This window comes from Cibotium barometz, chromosome 65, assembly GCF_041138505.1.
Source record: "Cibotium barometz isolate CiBa-2024 chromosome 65, ASM4113850v1, whole genome shotgun sequence".
Lineage (NCBI taxonomy): Eukaryota > Viridiplantae > Streptophyta > Polypodiopsida > Cyatheales > Cibotiaceae > Cibotium > Cibotium barometz.
The window spans coordinates 27,965,196-27,983,747 of record NC_141110.1 but is presented as its reverse complement, the minus strand read 5'-3'; the positions used below and the strand labels follow the sequence as shown (position 1 = coordinate 27,983,747).

Genomic DNA, 18,552 nt, shown 5'->3' with positions numbered 1-18,552 from the left:
TAATTTATGGCAAGCACAACCCCATCTTTAGATAGTTCAAGTAACTCATTAGTTGAAATGGAACAAAGTTTAATTTATAGCAAGCACAACCCCATCTTTAGATATTTTAAGTAACTCGTGAGTTGAAATGGAACAAAGTTTAATTTATGGCAAGCACAGCCCCATCTTTATTAGAGAGTTCAACTAGCACGTCGTGTTTGAAGGCCAATCCACAAGGGAATCAACGTGCCCCATCTTTACAAGGGTTCAAGTAACACGTGAACATGTAATTAACGTGCCAATAAGAAATCGTATACTTCAAGATACAATTGAATAAGCCAATAATTTAACCAAAGTTCTCCATCACATCCAATACATAAATTGGAGAGTATTTCCTATTAAATTGGAGATACAATTGAATAAGCCGATAATTTAACCAAAGTTCTCCATCAAATCCAATACATAAATTGGAAAAATTTTCCTAATAGGAGCATACAATGACCTAAAAATCAAAATCGATTAATTAATCAGGAGTACTCGATTAATTAATAAGGGCTACTTGGGATAAGGTGTACTCGATTAATTAATAAGGCCCCTATTAGTTTTTAAAAAAATTAAACGCTGCAACTTTCTGCGCATCTCCTAACTGTCTGCGCCATTCATCGATTCGCTCCCCTCATCAGCCCCTCGTTGCCCTCATAGCATGTCCGCCTGCGGGCGCCCCCTCTTTTGGTGGTAATGCATGCATTAAGCATACGTACACACGTTTGTGCCTCTCTGACGCGTTTGTTACAGAATTGTATGCTAATCTGTTGATTGAATTACCTTCGCAAAGGTGCAATATAGGGCTGATGCAAATGCATATTAAGCAATCTCTGCAGGTCTTCTTGAAGCTCCGTAATCTAGTCTGCTACAGAATTGTACGCTAATCTATTGATTGAATTACCTTGACAAACGTACAAGCTATGCAAAAGTTCCATTAATCTCCTCCTGATTCGGCTGGAAATGGCATCGGAAATGACCTCCCAAGCGCTCTCGCAAGCTTATACGACATAACGTGTGGTCGAAGGTAAGGTTCCTGCTTCCAAGCACATGTTATTTCCTGCTATGCTATGCGAGATAATGTAAATAAAAAAAAACAAGAATTATTGCTAGTTGAAGAAGCAGCTCGTATTGATGACCATAAGGTGTGGTCTAACAGCGCCGATTATGATAATTGTCGTTTTAATTAGTGCTAAGCTTTGTTCGTGGTGGTTAGTTTTAATGCGTTTATGTAGTTAGTATTAATGATTATGATATGTTTAATTGTTGTTGACAGGAAATATTGATGGTGATAGACGTAGGGTGCTGGTGGCCGATGTGGATTATACAGGGGATTAATCTTATAGACAGTGACAACAAGTATGAAAATTCTAACTCCATAGGAATTTTCTTTGGTATATTTAAAAAATATCTATGGTGACAGAATTTTGATCGGCCTTGTCTCTGTACAGCTGTGATTTTTTTCGAATAGGAGAGTGAATAGGAGAGTGAAAGTCGAAAGTTGTGGTCATTGACTAAATGGCGGGGTATTTGTCTCTAAATAAATACCTTTTGGTGTAGGTTGCACCCTGTATAAATCAACGACTTAGATCTCGTAATGGCAAAACTAATCGGACCGCTCTGGTTCTCTTCTCACAGAAGCTGCTCTCGGCGGCCAGGTTGCAACTGGTGTGGCCATTAGCTATACCGCAGGGCAGACCTAATTATATGTACAGTCCATTTTTGTTATCAAGGATTGATTTTATCATATCAACTCTGTTTTCAACTGCTTTTCATCACAGAAAGCAACCTGCTCCATGGATCAATCCAGAAATTCAGAAAACCCACACCGAACCATTCACCTTGACACCAATTGTCCGGCCCCCAAAAAGCTAATGAAGAGGCTTCATGCAAAGCATGCACCTATCTATATAGACAGAGGTGAAAAAGGTATTAGTGGTAACCTAGTGGATAGAGCTTGGGTCTCTCATTCAAGAGGTTATGACTCTTTGGTTTATGACTCCTGGGGACACCCTACCTGGTGCATGTTCCTGTGCTGCCCACACATTAGTCAAATCATCACCACATTGTTGGGGCATTTCCACCTCATCGTCACAATCCCATGGCTACAACAGTGTGTTATATGCCTAGTCACTAACAACTCTACAACTCTGCAAGGTGTTTACTCCAATTGGTCGAAATTGCCCACTTCCTTTAAAAATGGCCAATATTTAGAAGGGCTGTACTCACGTGTATACATGTATGTAGTAGTAGGGGGTGAAATTCCTTATGCCCATAGGCTATACTTAGGACCTTATCTAGAAAAAAGAAAAAAGAAAAAAAAGCTAGTAAATTACTAGCATAGGGAAAAGAAGAATGTTCCACCCCTCTTATATATAGTATATATCACTTGATATCAAGCACTCATGTATAAACCAACTTTGGCGCATAAACCAACTCATCCTCCTCTTGCCTGTACACTCAACTTGACCCATGGACCTAGTATTCCTTTGATAGCTTACCTTAGAGTAGATACTATACACTACTTGTTAACTAGGATGACGTGTAGCCTGATGCCTCCATATATATTCTTATCCTTTTTGGACATCTTGTCAATCCACCCATCTATTACTTTAATGGCCTAATCCACTCCATCTTTACCAACTTATAAGCCATCTGATTAAAATTAAAAGAAGTAATGATGTGATGTGTGTTAAAATTATAAGGTTCAATGATTCTAAAGAGCATCATTTTCTACACACTCAATGCTAAATTTTGTGTTGAAATTATAAGGTTCAATGATTCTAAAGAGCATCGTTTTAATTCATGAATTCAAGGCTCGATGGATCTCAAATGAAAAGGATGTAATATAACTAAATCTACACATTCAATCGCATAAGAAATGTTTTTTATCCGGGTGCCATAAGGATCACAACTTCAACAAAAAAGGCAAGAGAGTAGAAACCAGATCTGGTGAGAAAACAAATGTTAGGTAATGAAAGGTGAAGGAACATGCTCTTCATTTACGAATTGTAAAGCACATTAAGTTGAGAATACGAGTTTTTAAGTTTGAACTTAGCAATGACCATTGGGGACACCTAAGGAGTTACAGTGTGATGTGTATGATGGCATATGTAAGAAGAGGGGGGGGGGGGGGGGGGGACTAAATCATTGTTAGTGTGATTTATATTTATAGCTTTGTGCGTCATTGTCTTAGTGTGTAATTTGACTTATTCATAGCTTTGTGTGGTTCTGGCATGATTATCTTTGTGACTGGGTGAAAGAGAGGCATAGGTGATGTAGAGCACGTGTTCACTATGAGGATGGTTGACAGTATACGCGAGACACTTATTGGATGTCCGATGGTATTGTTGGCAATGGTGTGACCACCATGATTATTTTGTTGGCCATGCACCATTATTTGTACATATTATTTTATTTGCCTTTTGCACTTGGAGATTATAAACCAAGGAATGTGGGAGAGTCCATGCTTACTATTCAAGGAATTATAAACCAAGGAATGTGCCCTTCCGTGGAAACACATAGTACATTGAGTTTAACCATTTGAGCGAGTTTGAAAATCATGGTTACAAGAGTGCAAGCCTCTGTGGAGAGTTGACCACCCCACCATTTGCATACCACACACAAGGGTCTACAAGCGCATATGCGTCAGTGCAACATAACAGAGATGCATGCAAGGGTGGGGATTCACAAACATTAAAAAAGAGAAAAAGCAAAACAGATCGTGTATGTGGGTTTAAAAAATGAAAGAAAACGAGAGAATATTGTTCTCAAAAAATGGTGACATGTGGTTTAACACGAGTTTGAAATCATGACACATGCGTGCATATATATGTGTTGTTTATATCTTTAAAATACAAGTTTTTATATCTTTGAAAAATATGCATTGTTTTTTGCGTGGATGCAACACGCTTGTATGTGATAAAATTTAGGGTTTAAGTTGTGAGGGTTTCACGTTTAGGAGGATTGATTGGGTGCTATCGTCACGCACCTCGGTGAATTATCAATGGCAAACTCTCCTCGTGAGTAGTGTATTGACTATCGGTTAGACAAGGCCACACGTCATGGGTTCCATAGATGAGAAGGATAATCTTGTATTAATACTACTTGGTAATGCCTTGAAGGGGCTTCTAAGTATATTTGCGTAGAAGGTGACATTGTGAGTGTGCCTTTTCATAAGTTTTTGGGTGTTCATATTTGTGGATAATAGTGGTTTGAAGAACTAGGCATCATGTGGCTTGCAAGGGGTAGTTTGTGTTGTAAAAAAAGTCATCATTACTCAAAGAGAAAAGGAAACTTGGTGTTGGGAGAAGCTGGTTTAGAGATTTGGAATTTAAAGTTCATTGTTTTGATTTCATGCCATAAGAACTCCCTTTGGGACGGGCAGTTGGTGTGAATACGAATCTGAATAATTGCATTAAGAGGACACGACCTCGATTAAGAGAGTTTTGGCCAGCAAGTTGGTCATACGAACATGCCCTAAGGATGCATGCCCATTAATAATGGGAATAGAATTAAGGTACGGTTTTAGGGAGGAAAAACTGACCAATCCAAATCCTCCAGCTAGCATGGCAGAGATGTAGTTCCAGGTAGAGAAGCTAAGAGAGCCCGGGTTGTGCAACTTGTGCACTCTAGAGCAAGCGCCACAGAAAGGCCGCCATGGTCTGCATAGTCCAAGTCTTGAGTAGCTGGCTGAGAGGAGCGTGGAGAGAACCGCCATCAATAGCTTTGAGTGAGCAGATTTCTGACAGGGCGGCTGTAGACATGGGAGCGACCAGATTGACAAAAGGAAAGCTCGAGTGTGTGTTCATGGTGGAATTCACGTCACGTCGTTGTTTCTATGAGATCTAGCCCGTCTGTACTCTGCTTGGAAAATTGACAATGAGAAGGGGACCGAGTAGGGGGTACAGAAGAAGAGACTTGTTCATGGGCTGAGAATTTTCTACCAAAAAAAATTGGCACGTGTGTACTTAGAGAGAGACTTGGAAAATCTCTCTAGAGTCGTAAGGCGCAAAAACTATGTCAGCCCATTGTGCGTGCTTTTACAGGAAGGTCAGGAGAAGAGGAGGGATGTGAGAGCTCTCCTTTTTCCAGAGACAACCGATTTATTCATGGAGACAAGAAGACTCATAATAAGGATTAATTCAGCTTGTCTTTAATTTTGGACAATATATGTTGGGGCCACCTTCGTGTGGGACGCGGAGATGTGAAAAAAAGATATATAGAAAGTTAAAAAGATGTTAAAGGTGCCCCTTGGTTGCGATCTGAGTGATGTCATAGTAGATCGTACCACGTCTAAATCATCTGAATCATTCTCGTCCCCACCACCACCAGTTATCGAAAAAAGGAATTTCCCAAAACATTATAACTATAGTAACAATTGATTTGGTTTAATGTAGTCATAAATATGAAATTATATGAGTTAATAATTAGTATATTGATAAGGTCCATATCATAGGTGATCTCGAGGTGGTTTTTGATCTTTTGGACAAACTCTCTAGGCTCTTATTTATTAAGTTTTTGAAAGACATTCCAAAGATCGTATATCTATTAATACTCATTGTAAGGAGTTTAGTACTCCATTTAGTTTACAGTATTAAGAGTTGTGAAGGCAAATGTAAATATTTTGGATATCTTGGTCATTTGTTGATAATATTGATCTTGATCACTCTGCTTTTAATCAATCAATGCTAGGGACTTATAAGGTTCTGGACTTAGAAGGGCACTTCCTGTTTCCCCATGTCCTTAAGGAGGGGGAATAAAATAAGAAATTATTGTGGATCTTATGGAAGAGATTCATTTGGGAGGACAATTTGATAGTATTTTGGTCTATAGAACTCAGATGTTCAAACTGTGCATCCAAAGGAGTTGAAGACCAACAAGGGCTCTTATAAATCTAGGTTAACCATGGCTATTAATATGAGACCTTTTAAAAGGTTGATAGCCTTTTGAGTATATGGCTTTAATTATGTATTGATTCTAAATTTCTTTCGTTCACTCTTGAATGAGTTAATGAGGATTATGAGGATTCAGTGAGATTTTTTAGAATTGTATGAGGATATAGAGGACTATTCAAGATTGTAAGGATTACAGGGATTTTGAGAATTATTCTTACTTCTTGGTTTGTTGTGATGTGCTTAGAGCTTGATTGGATCTTTTTCGTTGATGATATGTTCTACATCTATGAATACCATGCAAGGATTTTTCTTTATATTGAGGCTATAATCCAAAAGCACTTTTTTGCATAAGGACTTGTGATGTTGAACTAAATTCTGACCATATGTCAAATGTCGGTTTTTGAATCAGGCTATAATCCAAAAGTGCTTTTGCTTAAGGAATTGTGATGTTAAAAAATTCAGACCGTATGCCAAATGTTGGTTGTTGAAAGAATCAAAGGATCGGTATACTTTACAAGGATAATATCAAAAATGATCTAAAGGACTTTAGACCTGGCAACCAAGGGACTTAAGAAACTAGTGTGTATCAAGGTATCAAGATTTTAGTCCCCCAACAACTAAGGGGCTGAGGAACCAAAAGTGACAAGCCTCGGTGGTAAAAAATTTTAGTAGGCCCACCAAATGTATCTGGTGGAAAGGTGAAATAAAGCCTGTAAAGAATTTCGGTTGTCCTTAACAGTGTATGCTCAAGACCGGAGCAGAGGACGACTACTTCATTAAGTCATGCCTCTACCTCTATACTTGCTTGAAATTCCTAAAAGTTTTAATGAGTTTTATTCTTGATGCTCTGTTTAAGAAAGGACAAGTATTGAAAAGGTTGTTTTGCTTTAATAAGAGAATAATGTGTTCATATTGTAATTTTGGAACACAATCATAAGCTCTTATAAAAAAGCTTGTGCTTATTTGTCATGAAAAAGAAATGAACGTTTTAACTTGAGATATCATTTGACTGCGAGCTATTTCTGTAATTCAATTTCTAGCTGTTTAAAGGAGTTTTGATCTAGGTCCACTTGAGTGGGGACCTGACTGCTCTGGTGGAGAGCATAGAAGAGATACTGGGGTTGAAAAGGGCACAGTTGTGCCATGAGGGAACTTAAAAGATGGCGGTAACTGACACTTAAGAGTGTGCCTTAGTAAAGAGCCTTCAGCATGGCTCCTCAATGAAGTCCGCGAGCAAGCCTAGCCAACCTTGCTGTACGAGGTGGGTGGCCAGAGATGACGGCAGGGCATCAGTTAGTAGAGCAGGACGGTAAGGTCACACAGGCGTATGGTGGAAGGTAATGCGTCCTTGCTAGGAGGAGGTGAGAGCCAAGGCAACGATGTATGTCTAGTATCAACGCTTTTGATCAGAGTACCTTTCTTTGGCAGCTGGCTGGCTTGGCAAAAATAAAGAAGGTTGTGGAAGTAGGTTGCGCATCGAACTAAAACACATCCAAAACAATTTAACAACCTCAGCTAGATGCTAGAACTTCAATAGACCTAGTTATCTTTCCGAAAGCTTCATGAACGAGCATTCCACAAAAAAACAGTCAAATCATTTTGTGGTGCGAATAATGTCATACAGCACCTTTTATATCCGTAATGCTGAAACAGGCATCCCTTCTTTTCATCCATGAGTTCCTTGTCACCATCACCAATCCAATTCTGGAGGAACTGATGTGGCTGCACATCTGGTACTTTCCTGTCATTTTCAAAAATGGGAAAAATGGTGTCAACCTCCAAATTTTTTTATACAGTTTCAAGCCTAGAGTGTTTGCCTCCCCTGCTAGAGCAATTGCCTGCCGACAGCGGGAATCTTTTCCCCCTAAAGAAAAAGGGTCTTTTACTTCGTTGCGTTACTTGAGTAACACTCGTTACCAATGCCAATTTATGAGCCCCAATTCTAGTATATTAGTGATTAATCATTTACTAAAACAAAATCACACGTTAGGTAACACTCACGATTATAACCTTTCTAAATCCATGTCATTTTGTTCAGTAATTAACACCACGAGCATTCAGAGCACTTTAACAATGTTTTGCCTTTGATTTCTAGATAGCTACGTCTTGTGCACTGCCACAATAAACAATACTCCTAACTGAACAGAAATGCACAAGCAGATTTGTGAATTCTCAAGAAAGTGGACCTTACAATTATTAAAAGCAAAACTGGACACGAATAAGACAAATCAGAAAAACCCGACCATGGATGCATTCCCATCAATGATAAAAGAACCACCGGCGATAGCGCCAAAAGTTCATTACATGTAAATATAGAAACTGCTATATACGACTGCTACTTATTGCATTGTTGCTAACAGTCGCGCACAATTTTCTTACATGCTGTCCAAGTGATTTCTACTCTTAAATTTAAATGTGTCCTACATCAAACACAATGAAGCCTTCTTTGCCTTTTTAGTACAAACAACCAAAAAGGGGGTGAGTTGGACCAGTAGCCTAAATAAACAAATGGATCTGTGACCCTGAATATATATATATCTCGTAATAAAAAGCACAATAATGGTAAAACTGTGTAAAGGCTACTAGGGTTTATACAATTGGTGTAGCAAATACAATTCGATAATCCAATGGAAGATTCAAGTTCATGTTAACCATAATACTAAACATGAAATAGAATTGCTATCAATCAAGATGTACGGCACTCCCGAGAAGCATGCCATGCTACCACTGATGTTTTACAGGCCCCAAAAAAAAAAAATCGGCTCTTCATTGCCACTTTCAAGATCTCCCTCATCCCCCACACGCTTTCAAGCAGGCACCCACTGCAATTCATACAATGAAACTGGAGACCAACACAGAAGCGACAGTTCCTTCTATATAGACCCCCAGTGATTTACACTTGCACCAAAAATGTTCAATGTTCTATATGACACCATCTGTGATAGAACAATGGTGCATATTGTAGTACCTGCTTCTGCTGCAGCCTCCACATTAAAAGTCAGCAATCTTCCAACCCTAAGAACTTGGTATAATCAAAATAAAGCAAGAAATAGAAAAATGGATACGTGACTGCACAATTTCACTGCATTAAACATGCTGCCGTACAAATGATATAGCTTGCGGGACATGTCCGTCTCTAAAACCTGTTGAATCTTTCTTCCAATCTCTACAAAGCACAAGCCACCAAGCTGTACAATTCCTCGTCACCACCACTGCAGTGCACCACATCACTCCTCATCCCGTCATGACCCCACAAAATACATCACATGATGCTTATAACCCTTTCGTAGGGCAGCAATGCACAATCTTAACATAACGCATCATATTTTACCCTGATCTTATGCTCCTTTGCATTACACTTGTGAGACAAACCTTGCAGACAGTACCCATAGTGAAGACAGAAAACATCTTTCGAGAGGGCAAAAATTTGATGAACTCCACACTAGCACAGCAAATCTTACCCCCATTTAATGCTCGTACATTACAATTGTACAAAACTTGAAGGCAGCAGTGATGGATATAGAAGAGATAAACTAGTGAGCCACATTACGAGTCAAAGAATCGATAGTATGGGAGCGGAAAAGGCAATTTTAGCTTTGACGGCTGATTGCCCACAGGATCCAAGAACAAAAGCCAGGTTATGGTGCAAAATTGTGCACTAACCCAGATCCACAAAGGGTGTTGATTAATTGAGGTAGCAGGTTAGTGTAACCCTCTTACAAAAACATCTAGAGTGTATCTATCATGCACATTGGCATGAAAGCATTAAAAAGAACTAAATGACTACAAAGTTGAAGGTGTAAATGGGTAACTGTAAAAGCTAGATACAAAATGGAATACGACTGTGGGAGAACTAAAATTACCAATGTAACATCTGTTACTCGGATTCTGCAATAAGAGTCTTTGGGTCGCGGGCAGGTCATGGTCTGTCTCTTTGCCTCCATATGATCAAGGCAACCTAGAGAGAGAGAGAGAGAGAGAGAGAGATTCTCTTCAATGCGATAGTGATGCAGGCTGAGATTTTTTTGGGAGGAGAGAGAGAGAGATTAGATTAGCATCCAAGATGCCAAGTATGACATATGTAACCATTACAAACCATACAGAATGAGGGATATTCCCACAAGTAAAAAGAAAGAGAGGCCTAATATATTCAGGTGTGGTAGCATCATGCAATTTTGGAGGGTGAAACCATTTTGGGGGTTTTGAGAGAGTTGTGATGGAATCTGCAGAGACTGTTCCCTTAAACAAAACTGTAGACTTACACGGCTGTGTGCATCCCTGCTTAGATATCCAGCTTCCAAAACCAACATTTATTTCCATAAATGACCTGATCCCACCACAACCTGCCATCTCCAACTCCAAAGACAGTCATTAATTCTTGCATGTAATAGAAATATTGACAACTTGATTTCTATCAGAGCCATCAATATGGAAGCGTTGTGTTGAGATAACTGTACCAGGAAATTTCAATAAAAGAAGAAAAATGAGGGATATTCTGAAGGTGGAGGAAAGAATTGAAGGTTTGGTCTCCAAAACCCTGTCGTTTGCAAGCAGCCGCACGCATCCTCTCGTCCCACGGTCTCCACCATTGACTCCCCTTCCCAATATCAAAATATTTGCCAGCTTTTGCCTGGCCTTTTATAATGCTTTTCCTGAATGGATCTGAAAAATCAACTCTTGATTGATTCCATAAAAGACTTACTGGACACATTGTTGAATGTTACACCTCCATGGGACTAAAGTGCATGTTAACACTGAGAAACATTATGTACAACAAGCTGCTCAGACACGTGCGCGCACAACTGCATGCTGGAAATGGCTGGAGGGGCGGCATCTTACGAGAATCACCCAAGTGAATTCCACAGCGCACCAGCAAAATGTTACTGCTGCTACTCCCAACTTAATGTGCATCTAATAGCTACAAGTAAACCTCCTTCAAAAGTAGAGCTCTCAGCGCTGAACATGTCTGGTCAGTCCTAGATTTACAAGCCTTGCTGCAGCTCAAACCATGTTTCGCAGAATTGGCTTCTCAAATGTTGACTTGAGCTACTGCCATGCGATCCCATATGTTCAACGATGTGCTGCACAGTAGGTACCCAGAAGCCTTTCTCAACACTTGACTGGGCAAGAAACCCATGAATATTCTTGCATGTATAAGGTATTCAAGCAAAACGCAGGTCATATGTAGACATTCCGGACGTCATTCTGCCCAAAGGTAACTCCACAACCTGGACATTTTCGATGTCGGATTTCCAAATTTCTCTGAATGCATGGACTGCAAAACAAGTGATAGCACTTCGTGATGACCACCTGTGACAACAGAATGCTTATCAGGCTCTTGTATATATATATACACCTAGATGAATCCAGGAACATGCCCAAATTCACCTTTTAGGAACATGCATGTTATTTACTCATGGTAGTCAACCCACAAGACTATATAACTATCAACTCCATTATGCATAGTATGGACTAGATACTACAACATCCCCACTTACGTCATCAGTGCCCAATAGTGGGTGTAGAACTTTGTATCAAGATATACTCTCTTGTATCAACTCCATTATGCATAGTATGGACTAGATACTACAACATCCCCACTTACGTCATCAGTGCCCAATAGTGGGTGTAGAACTTTGTATCAAGATATGCTCTCTCTCTCTCTCTCTCTCTCACACACACACACATAAGAGCATATATTCACACAAAGCCCTTCATACTGAGTTTCTGTCAAACCTCCGGAGATGAAGGGCAGACTCAACCATAATGAAGCCTAGCACTAAGGGAAGTAGCAAATAGAAAGAATTAGTACAGCAAATAAGTAGTTGATAGGGTAAATGCACCGCTAAAGATAGAAAGAATAAGCACAATATCAACTTGCTACAACTCGGACGAAAACTTCATATTGTGAAATCTGCATGTCCGCTAATACGGCTGAATTATATACCTAGATGAATCCAAGAACATGACCAAATTCATCTTTTAGAAACATGCATGTTATATACTCGTGGTAGTCAACCTACAAGACTATATAACTATCAACTCCATTATGCATAGTATGGACTAGATACTCAAAGAAGTAACTAAGATTTCCTTACTTCTTTTGGGCGATCATGGCAGACACTGCACTTCAGGATTGCCTTGTACTCTTTCACTTCATCCTGAAGCTTTTCAATCAAAGGGCTTCCCTCGTATTGTACATGATTGCGGGCCATCTTAGATCTTAATAAGTCAAGATCCTCTTGAACCCGTTTCTTTGCCAACCTTTTTTTTAAAAAAAACATCAGATTTAGGACGGGGTATGCACATACAGACCAGCACCACATGACTTTCTTAGGAAATACAAGGAAATCGAAGCATGAACACCACAAAACTGTCCAACTGGCTTACTTTTCCTTCTCCAGCTGTGCCTGAATGTCGCCAGTCTTAACCTTGCGTTGCTCAAGCTCCTTCTGAACGTCCTGAAGAGACGCCCTGGTTGAAAGACACTCCTTTTCAGTCTCAACAACCCTCCTCAGCACCTCCAAAGCACTGACATTCTGCCTTCCATCTGCTGCGGCCTTGCCAAGCTGATCCAAATGTAACTTAACCTGAAATCATCAAGCTAATAAACAACACAAGAATTGGAACATAACATGTGGCATTACAGATTTTTTTATCACAGTCAATTCCCAAAAAATCTAAAAATATTCAAACTTAAATGTAGGACCTGCTGTTCCAACCTCGCCACTCTTTGTTTGTGGCTTTCTCCAAAGGAAGTGGAATGGTGGATATAATTTACAAGAGCCTGCTTCTCCTCACTTAAAGAGGTGTGAAGTTGTTTTGCTTTAACGCTCTCAGAAACCAGCTGCAAAGGTGAGAAGTTCATCAACAAACATTTGATAAGGAAGTGCCAGACTTGGGCAACACTGCCAAACTGCATTAACATTTTGAAGATAGTTCAACTACATTTCTCTCAAGAAAGCAGACACCTTTATGTTGTAGTCATCTCTCTTTGAAATCTGTTGCAAAAGCCGTTGGTTTTGCGTCTGCATATCTTCATAAGCCTGTCCAATCGTCTGTAAAAAAAACTCACAAAACATCAGATCACTAAAAAAATTACAACCAAGCATCAAAAATTTAGCTATTTGAATGGAAAAAGTTTGAAACAAAATTACCTCTATTTCTGCGAGGTAAGCATCACGTTCCTCGCTCTTCATCTTTGCGACTTCATTCAACTCAATAACAACCCTTCAAAGATATCAACCCGGTTAGCATTACTAAAGCTACTTACCATGAATAAATTCCGTCACAAATGCATCTTTTAACATGAACCCTTTGATTCCATCTCTCAAAAATGAGTTCTAAAGCGCTACCTTTCAGAGGCATCCAGTCTTTGCCTAAAATCAAAAATTTCTGCTTCTGCTGTTGCAAGCCTTTGTTGACAAGCTGCTTCAGCTTCATTTGCAACTTTGACTCGTAGCTCAAGGCCATGATCATCCAAGGCTGATTTAAGCTTTTCTACTTCAGCCCAAGCACTGCACTCAGCCTCCTTCAATTCCATGAAGTCCCTATATTTGTTGAAGTCTACATTAGTGCTCTCTCTCTCTCTCTCTCTCTCTCTCTCTCTCTCTCTCTCTCTCCGCCTACCAAGAGGAGACATGCACATGCGATGGGGTACTTGGGTCTGGCGGAGTAACGGTACTATCCAAGACACACCAACAGCCCATGATCACCATAGTCCACAAGGACACAGAGGCACGCTTTATGTGGGTGAGGTTACTAGTCACAATGGAGAGATGTATACACATACCAGTCTGTTACTTCCCACCAGGGAAGTCCTTATATGCTATTCTGGAGGAGGGAGAGCAGTTTTATCCCCTCCATGCAAACATCATTGAGTTCTCACGATTGGGCGAAGTTCTCCTTTTAGGGGACTTCAACACCAAGACTCGCAGAGAGCACGCATTTGTATATGACCAAAAGGAGCCGACCATGCACGAGATAGACTCAGAGGAGATTGACATCCACCGGGCATAACAAGACACAGGGGACAATACAACATCAGGGGAGAGTTCTCTTGCCGGGGACCACACAAGACTCAGCCATCTTCAACAGGATGTCCCATTGGCCTTCTTCCGGAGCTCTTCCATACTTCCCACATGGCAGGGGCTCAAGTACAATGGATTACCTAATGGGATCTTCAGCTTTAGTCGCATCTATACATACCTTTACCGTTCCCACCCGCCCCCTTGGACCAAGCTTGCGTTCCTTGTGATACACAATCTATTTTGGCTGCAAAAACTTCTCAAAGTTATCCACTTCTAGTGGATCCTCAATGACCGGTTCACTAGGCTCCGGCCCTACATAATTGCTAAGGAGACTCACATGAAAAGCATTGTGTATATGCCGATTGGTAGTGCCAACCTGAGAGCCACTTCATTGATGTTCTCGATCACTCTAAAAGGCCCATAGTAGCTAGTTGCAAGCTTAGGATATGCACCGTCTTTGCCAGGCCTCTATGCAAGTCTTACTTTCTCGAATTTCAGCAACACCTAATCATTCTCTTTGACATGAAATTGCTTTCTATTTATGTTTGTCTTGTGGCCTTGTGATGATTGTCCGCACCTGAGCAAAGGCAATTTCCAAGTCTCTTACATACTCATCAGCTTGGAAATATCTCATCCTTTGGATGGGTGGCCAAATCACCTTGCCATAAACAATCTCAAACATGGCCTTTCCCAGAGATGCATGCACCGTGTTGATGTATGTAAATTCCACAAGAAGACTTTTGATCCATTACATAACATTTCATTACATAAGAAGACTTTTGATCCATTACATAACATTTCAAGAGGTAAGTACTTCTCCCAAGAAGACTTTTGATCCATTACATAACATTTCAAGAGGTCCAACACGGCCGGCCCACCATAAGAGACTTGTGTTCCTGAGATCTCATCCCCTACAATGAACTTCAGCATTCCATGATGCTTGAACACTTGTGCAAGATATATTTTAACCATATGCTCAACTTTGATGGTCTTCTTGACCGGCAAGAAGTGAGCTTGCTTGCCTAACGTGTCCACAACTGTCCAAATAGCATCATTACCCTATTGAGTTTGTGGCAAGTCTATAATGAAATCCATTGTAATACTTTCCCATGGCTGCGTGGGAATAGGCAATGGCTGAAGCAGCCCTGGTGACTTTTGCCTATGTGTAGTAGGCGTTAAGTAGCCATTATGCCTCTATGACCAACATATGGAGCATGGCACTCGTTCAAAACTTTTCGCCTCATGCAAAACACCACAAAGGTAATTATCTTTCATAAAATAACCCTCTTTGATCACATATGATTCTTGTGCATGACCAACCATCAAATCAACCCAAATAGTGGCAAAATCAGCATCCATATAATACAAACCACGCATGGCAAACAAATCTCCATAAGAGGCAACCGAGGTACCTGCTACATACGGCTTTCGTGACAATTTTCCTAGGGTGTGCAAGATCTGAAAATGAAACATAGAGAGGAAATTGGCCATCCTCATATGCTTCTCTGACAATTTAGTTTGTGTAAGAAAATACCTCAAACTTAGGTGATCTATCTTCACAATGAAATCAATCCCAAGAAAGTAATGTTTTCATATGGTTAATGCATGAATTACAACCAAGAGCTCTTTCTCATAAATGCCAAGAAAGAGCTCTGCATCATGCAACCTACGGCTCTCATAAGCCACAGCATGTCCCTCTTGATTAAGGACAACTCCTACACAATTTCAAGATGCATCACATTCGACATTGAATGGTTTTTGGAAATCTGAAATGATCAACACTGGACTATGTGCAGTTGCATCTTTCAATTTGAGGAATGCATCTCTCTCTACATCAATCCATTTAAATATAGCCTTCTTCTTTGTTAAGTCATGCAAAGGAGAAGCAATCCATGCAAAGCGCCAAATGAACCTACGATAGTAAGAGCATCATCCAACAAAACTAAGGATTTCATGCATCGATCTCAATTCAGGTCAATTTTGAATTACATCAATCTTTACAGCATCCATCCACACTGCATCTTTGGACACAATATGCCCAAGATAGTGTCTCTGACAAAAAAAACTCCCTTCTTTGCATTTATAAAGAATTTATGGTTACAGAGCTCTTCAAAAACAATAGCCAACTAAGCTCTATGCTCTTCTTCATACTTCAAGAAGACTAGTATGTCATCAAAGAAGACACCTATAAATTTCATGTACCCACGCAACGTACAATCCAGTCTATTGAATGTAGCCAAGACATTCGTAAGACCAAAACGTATAACAAGATACTCATAAAGCCCAAATGTTGTCCTGAAAGCAGTTTTATGTACATCCATAGACACCACACGCACTTGATGATATGCACTCTTGAAGATCAATTCGACTAAAGCATGCCAATCCATCCAACTTACCAAGGATGTCATCTATCCGTGGAATTGAAAACCGATTCTTGATGGTGAGCTTATTCAAAGCTCTATAATCCACACGTACGATGTCACATGCACTCTGCACTCAGTGCATGGTGACAAGATGGCTCATCATCAGAAGTGCAACATTTGTACAGTTTTAGAACCCAATAGGATGATAATTGTCGTACGCCGTGATCCCATTGTACATCCTCAGTCCAGGATAAGTCAAGCACGAGCTACGTAGGTCATTCCTCAGCCTTAGTGGGTCAGTCAGTCAGTCAAGTCCCTTAACCCACTTGGAGAGAATCATTCATGCATGTAGAGTCAGTAGAAGCTTTAGGGTTTGCATCAGAAAGCACTCTGCATCTTGCATAATATGCATACATATGCCTGTGCATCATTTAGAACATCCCCAAAGCCTTAGGGAATTTACTGGGATTTATCTGGTATTTTTTCCATATTTATTAGTATTTATTTATCATTATTTGCATTATTGGGCATTTATAAATATTAACTTTATTAAATGACCAACCTCCAGTTAGTATAAATAGGCTTGCCTAGAGCCTCTTTTGCTCATTCAGTCTTCATTGTGCTAAGAGCTCTCCTCTCTCTTGCTTTCAGCCCAAGACTAATCCAACCCTAGTGCCCATAAGCTTTCTTCTCCAGCCCTTGAGAACCATAGCTTCAGTCCAGCCCTAGGTGTTTGTCCTCAGCCTCTAATCAGCCTGAATTCAGCATCAGTTCATGCCCATAGTTCAGCCCCAGACTCAGCTCAGTTCCACGCCTGAAAACCAGCAGCATTCAGCCTACATACCTGCGTTTTCTGGTCCAGCACAGCAGCAGTGCTGCGTTTGCTCCAGCCGTACAGTTTCCAGCCCTGAAATCATCTGTTGCTGCTGCGTTTCAGTCCACAGTCCTCACCAGCCCTCAGTGTTTCTGTCCACAGCAGAATCCAGCTTTGAAGCAACAGTTTACAACAGTTTCCAGCCCTGAAACAGTTGTTTGCATCAGTGTCCAGCATTCTCTGCATCATCAACACATTCAGCAGTCATCTGGTGAAGGTAACTCAGCATTCATATGTGTTTTCAGCATTCTAACAGTGTGTAGAATAGTCCACCTTCTGCAGCCCTTCCTCATGCCCTTGGGAGGAGTGCATAGGCTCAAGATCAAGTCATTGAGGTGTTTCTACAGCAGTGTACAGATCAGCCCTACTCCGATCCTCCGAGATCTTGCGTTTGGCTTATCTACAGTCCAAAGTCATTCTCTCTAAAGTAATAAAGCAAATACTATCTCGTTATCGGGATAGGGGGCCCTTCAGTGGGTAATTCGGGACCCAATCTGGTGTACAGTGTTCATATCTCTCTCTCTCATCTCTTTAAAGTTTGAAGTAAATGAAATGGATTGCTAAACTCACGAAACTCAGGATACAGAAGACGGTGTGAGCATATTGTGTGACAAGATCAACCAATACAAAGACTTCCGCTGCATATCACATTGGTATCAGATTCAGATAGTCCACACACACCGTATCCTAGCGTGGGGGCATCCTCGGATGGTTAGATTGCGCTCCAGCACGACCACCGACTTCAGTATCATGTCTACAGGAGAGAGTACTCATCAGCCGGAAGACGTCTCCCCCGAAGGAGACCTTGTTCTTCCGCCTACAGCAGACACCATAGCTCTTCTTAGAGCTCAGAACCAGCTACTCATGGAGCGTTTCCAACTCTTGGAGGCAGCATCAGCACGTCTTTCTACACCTCCAGCAGCACCCGACTACATCTCCCTCTTCTTTCAGATGGAACAACAAAGGAGAGAGGACGAGGCCCGAAGGAGAAGAGAAAAAGAAGAAAGACGCGACTATGAGGAAGCCCAACGCAGGATCGACGAAGACCGGCGTCAGGCTGAGCTCGCCGCTCGGGAACACCAACGTGAGCTTGATCGAGAACGTATGTTACTCGAACACCAACGGGAAAAGGAGGCCATACACTTGAGGTATCAGCAGCTCTCCTAAGTCTCCCCAGTCATAGGTGTCACCAGCCAGCATCCCGCAGCAGCTTCAACAACCATCATTCGCAGTCAACCGAATTTCAGCAAGTATGATGGTAAGTGTGATCATTCTTCAGTTAATCAATTTGTTCATCAATTTAATGCTCATTTTCCATTAGCTAGGATCACAGACCCACAAGACAAAGTCCACTTAGCGGCTCCCCA

The 18,552-nt window shown here is 40.8% G+C and overlaps 1 protein-coding gene across 2 annotated transcripts in view; it reads right to left on the bottom strand.

Annotated features, from left to right (window-relative positions):
* Nucleotides 1-9,586: 9,586 nt before the first annotated feature.
* The window catches only part of LOC147603127 (E3 ubiquitin-protein ligase BRE1-like 2), a 70,468-nt gene continuing 61,502 nt past the window's right edge, over nt 9,587-18,552 (bottom strand). For both annotated transcript variants that reach the window (XM_086797368.1, XM_086797369.1), the window contains exons 13-19: nt 13,274-13,468; nt 13,076-13,148; nt 12,890-12,976; nt 12,628-12,765; nt 12,309-12,508; nt 12,017-12,182; nt 9,587-11,228 (exon numbers count right to left, since the gene is read on the bottom strand). In XM_086797368.1, the coding sequence (XP_086653494.1) occupies nt 11,097-11,228; nt 12,017-12,182; nt 12,309-12,508; nt 12,628-12,765; nt 12,890-12,976; nt 13,076-13,148; nt 13,274-13,468 (991 nt within the window). In that variant the 3' untranslated portion in view covers nt 9,587-11,096. The remainder of the gene's footprint in view (nt 11,229-12,016; nt 12,183-12,308; nt 12,509-12,627; nt 12,766-12,889; nt 12,977-13,075; nt 13,149-13,273; nt 13,469-18,552) is intronic.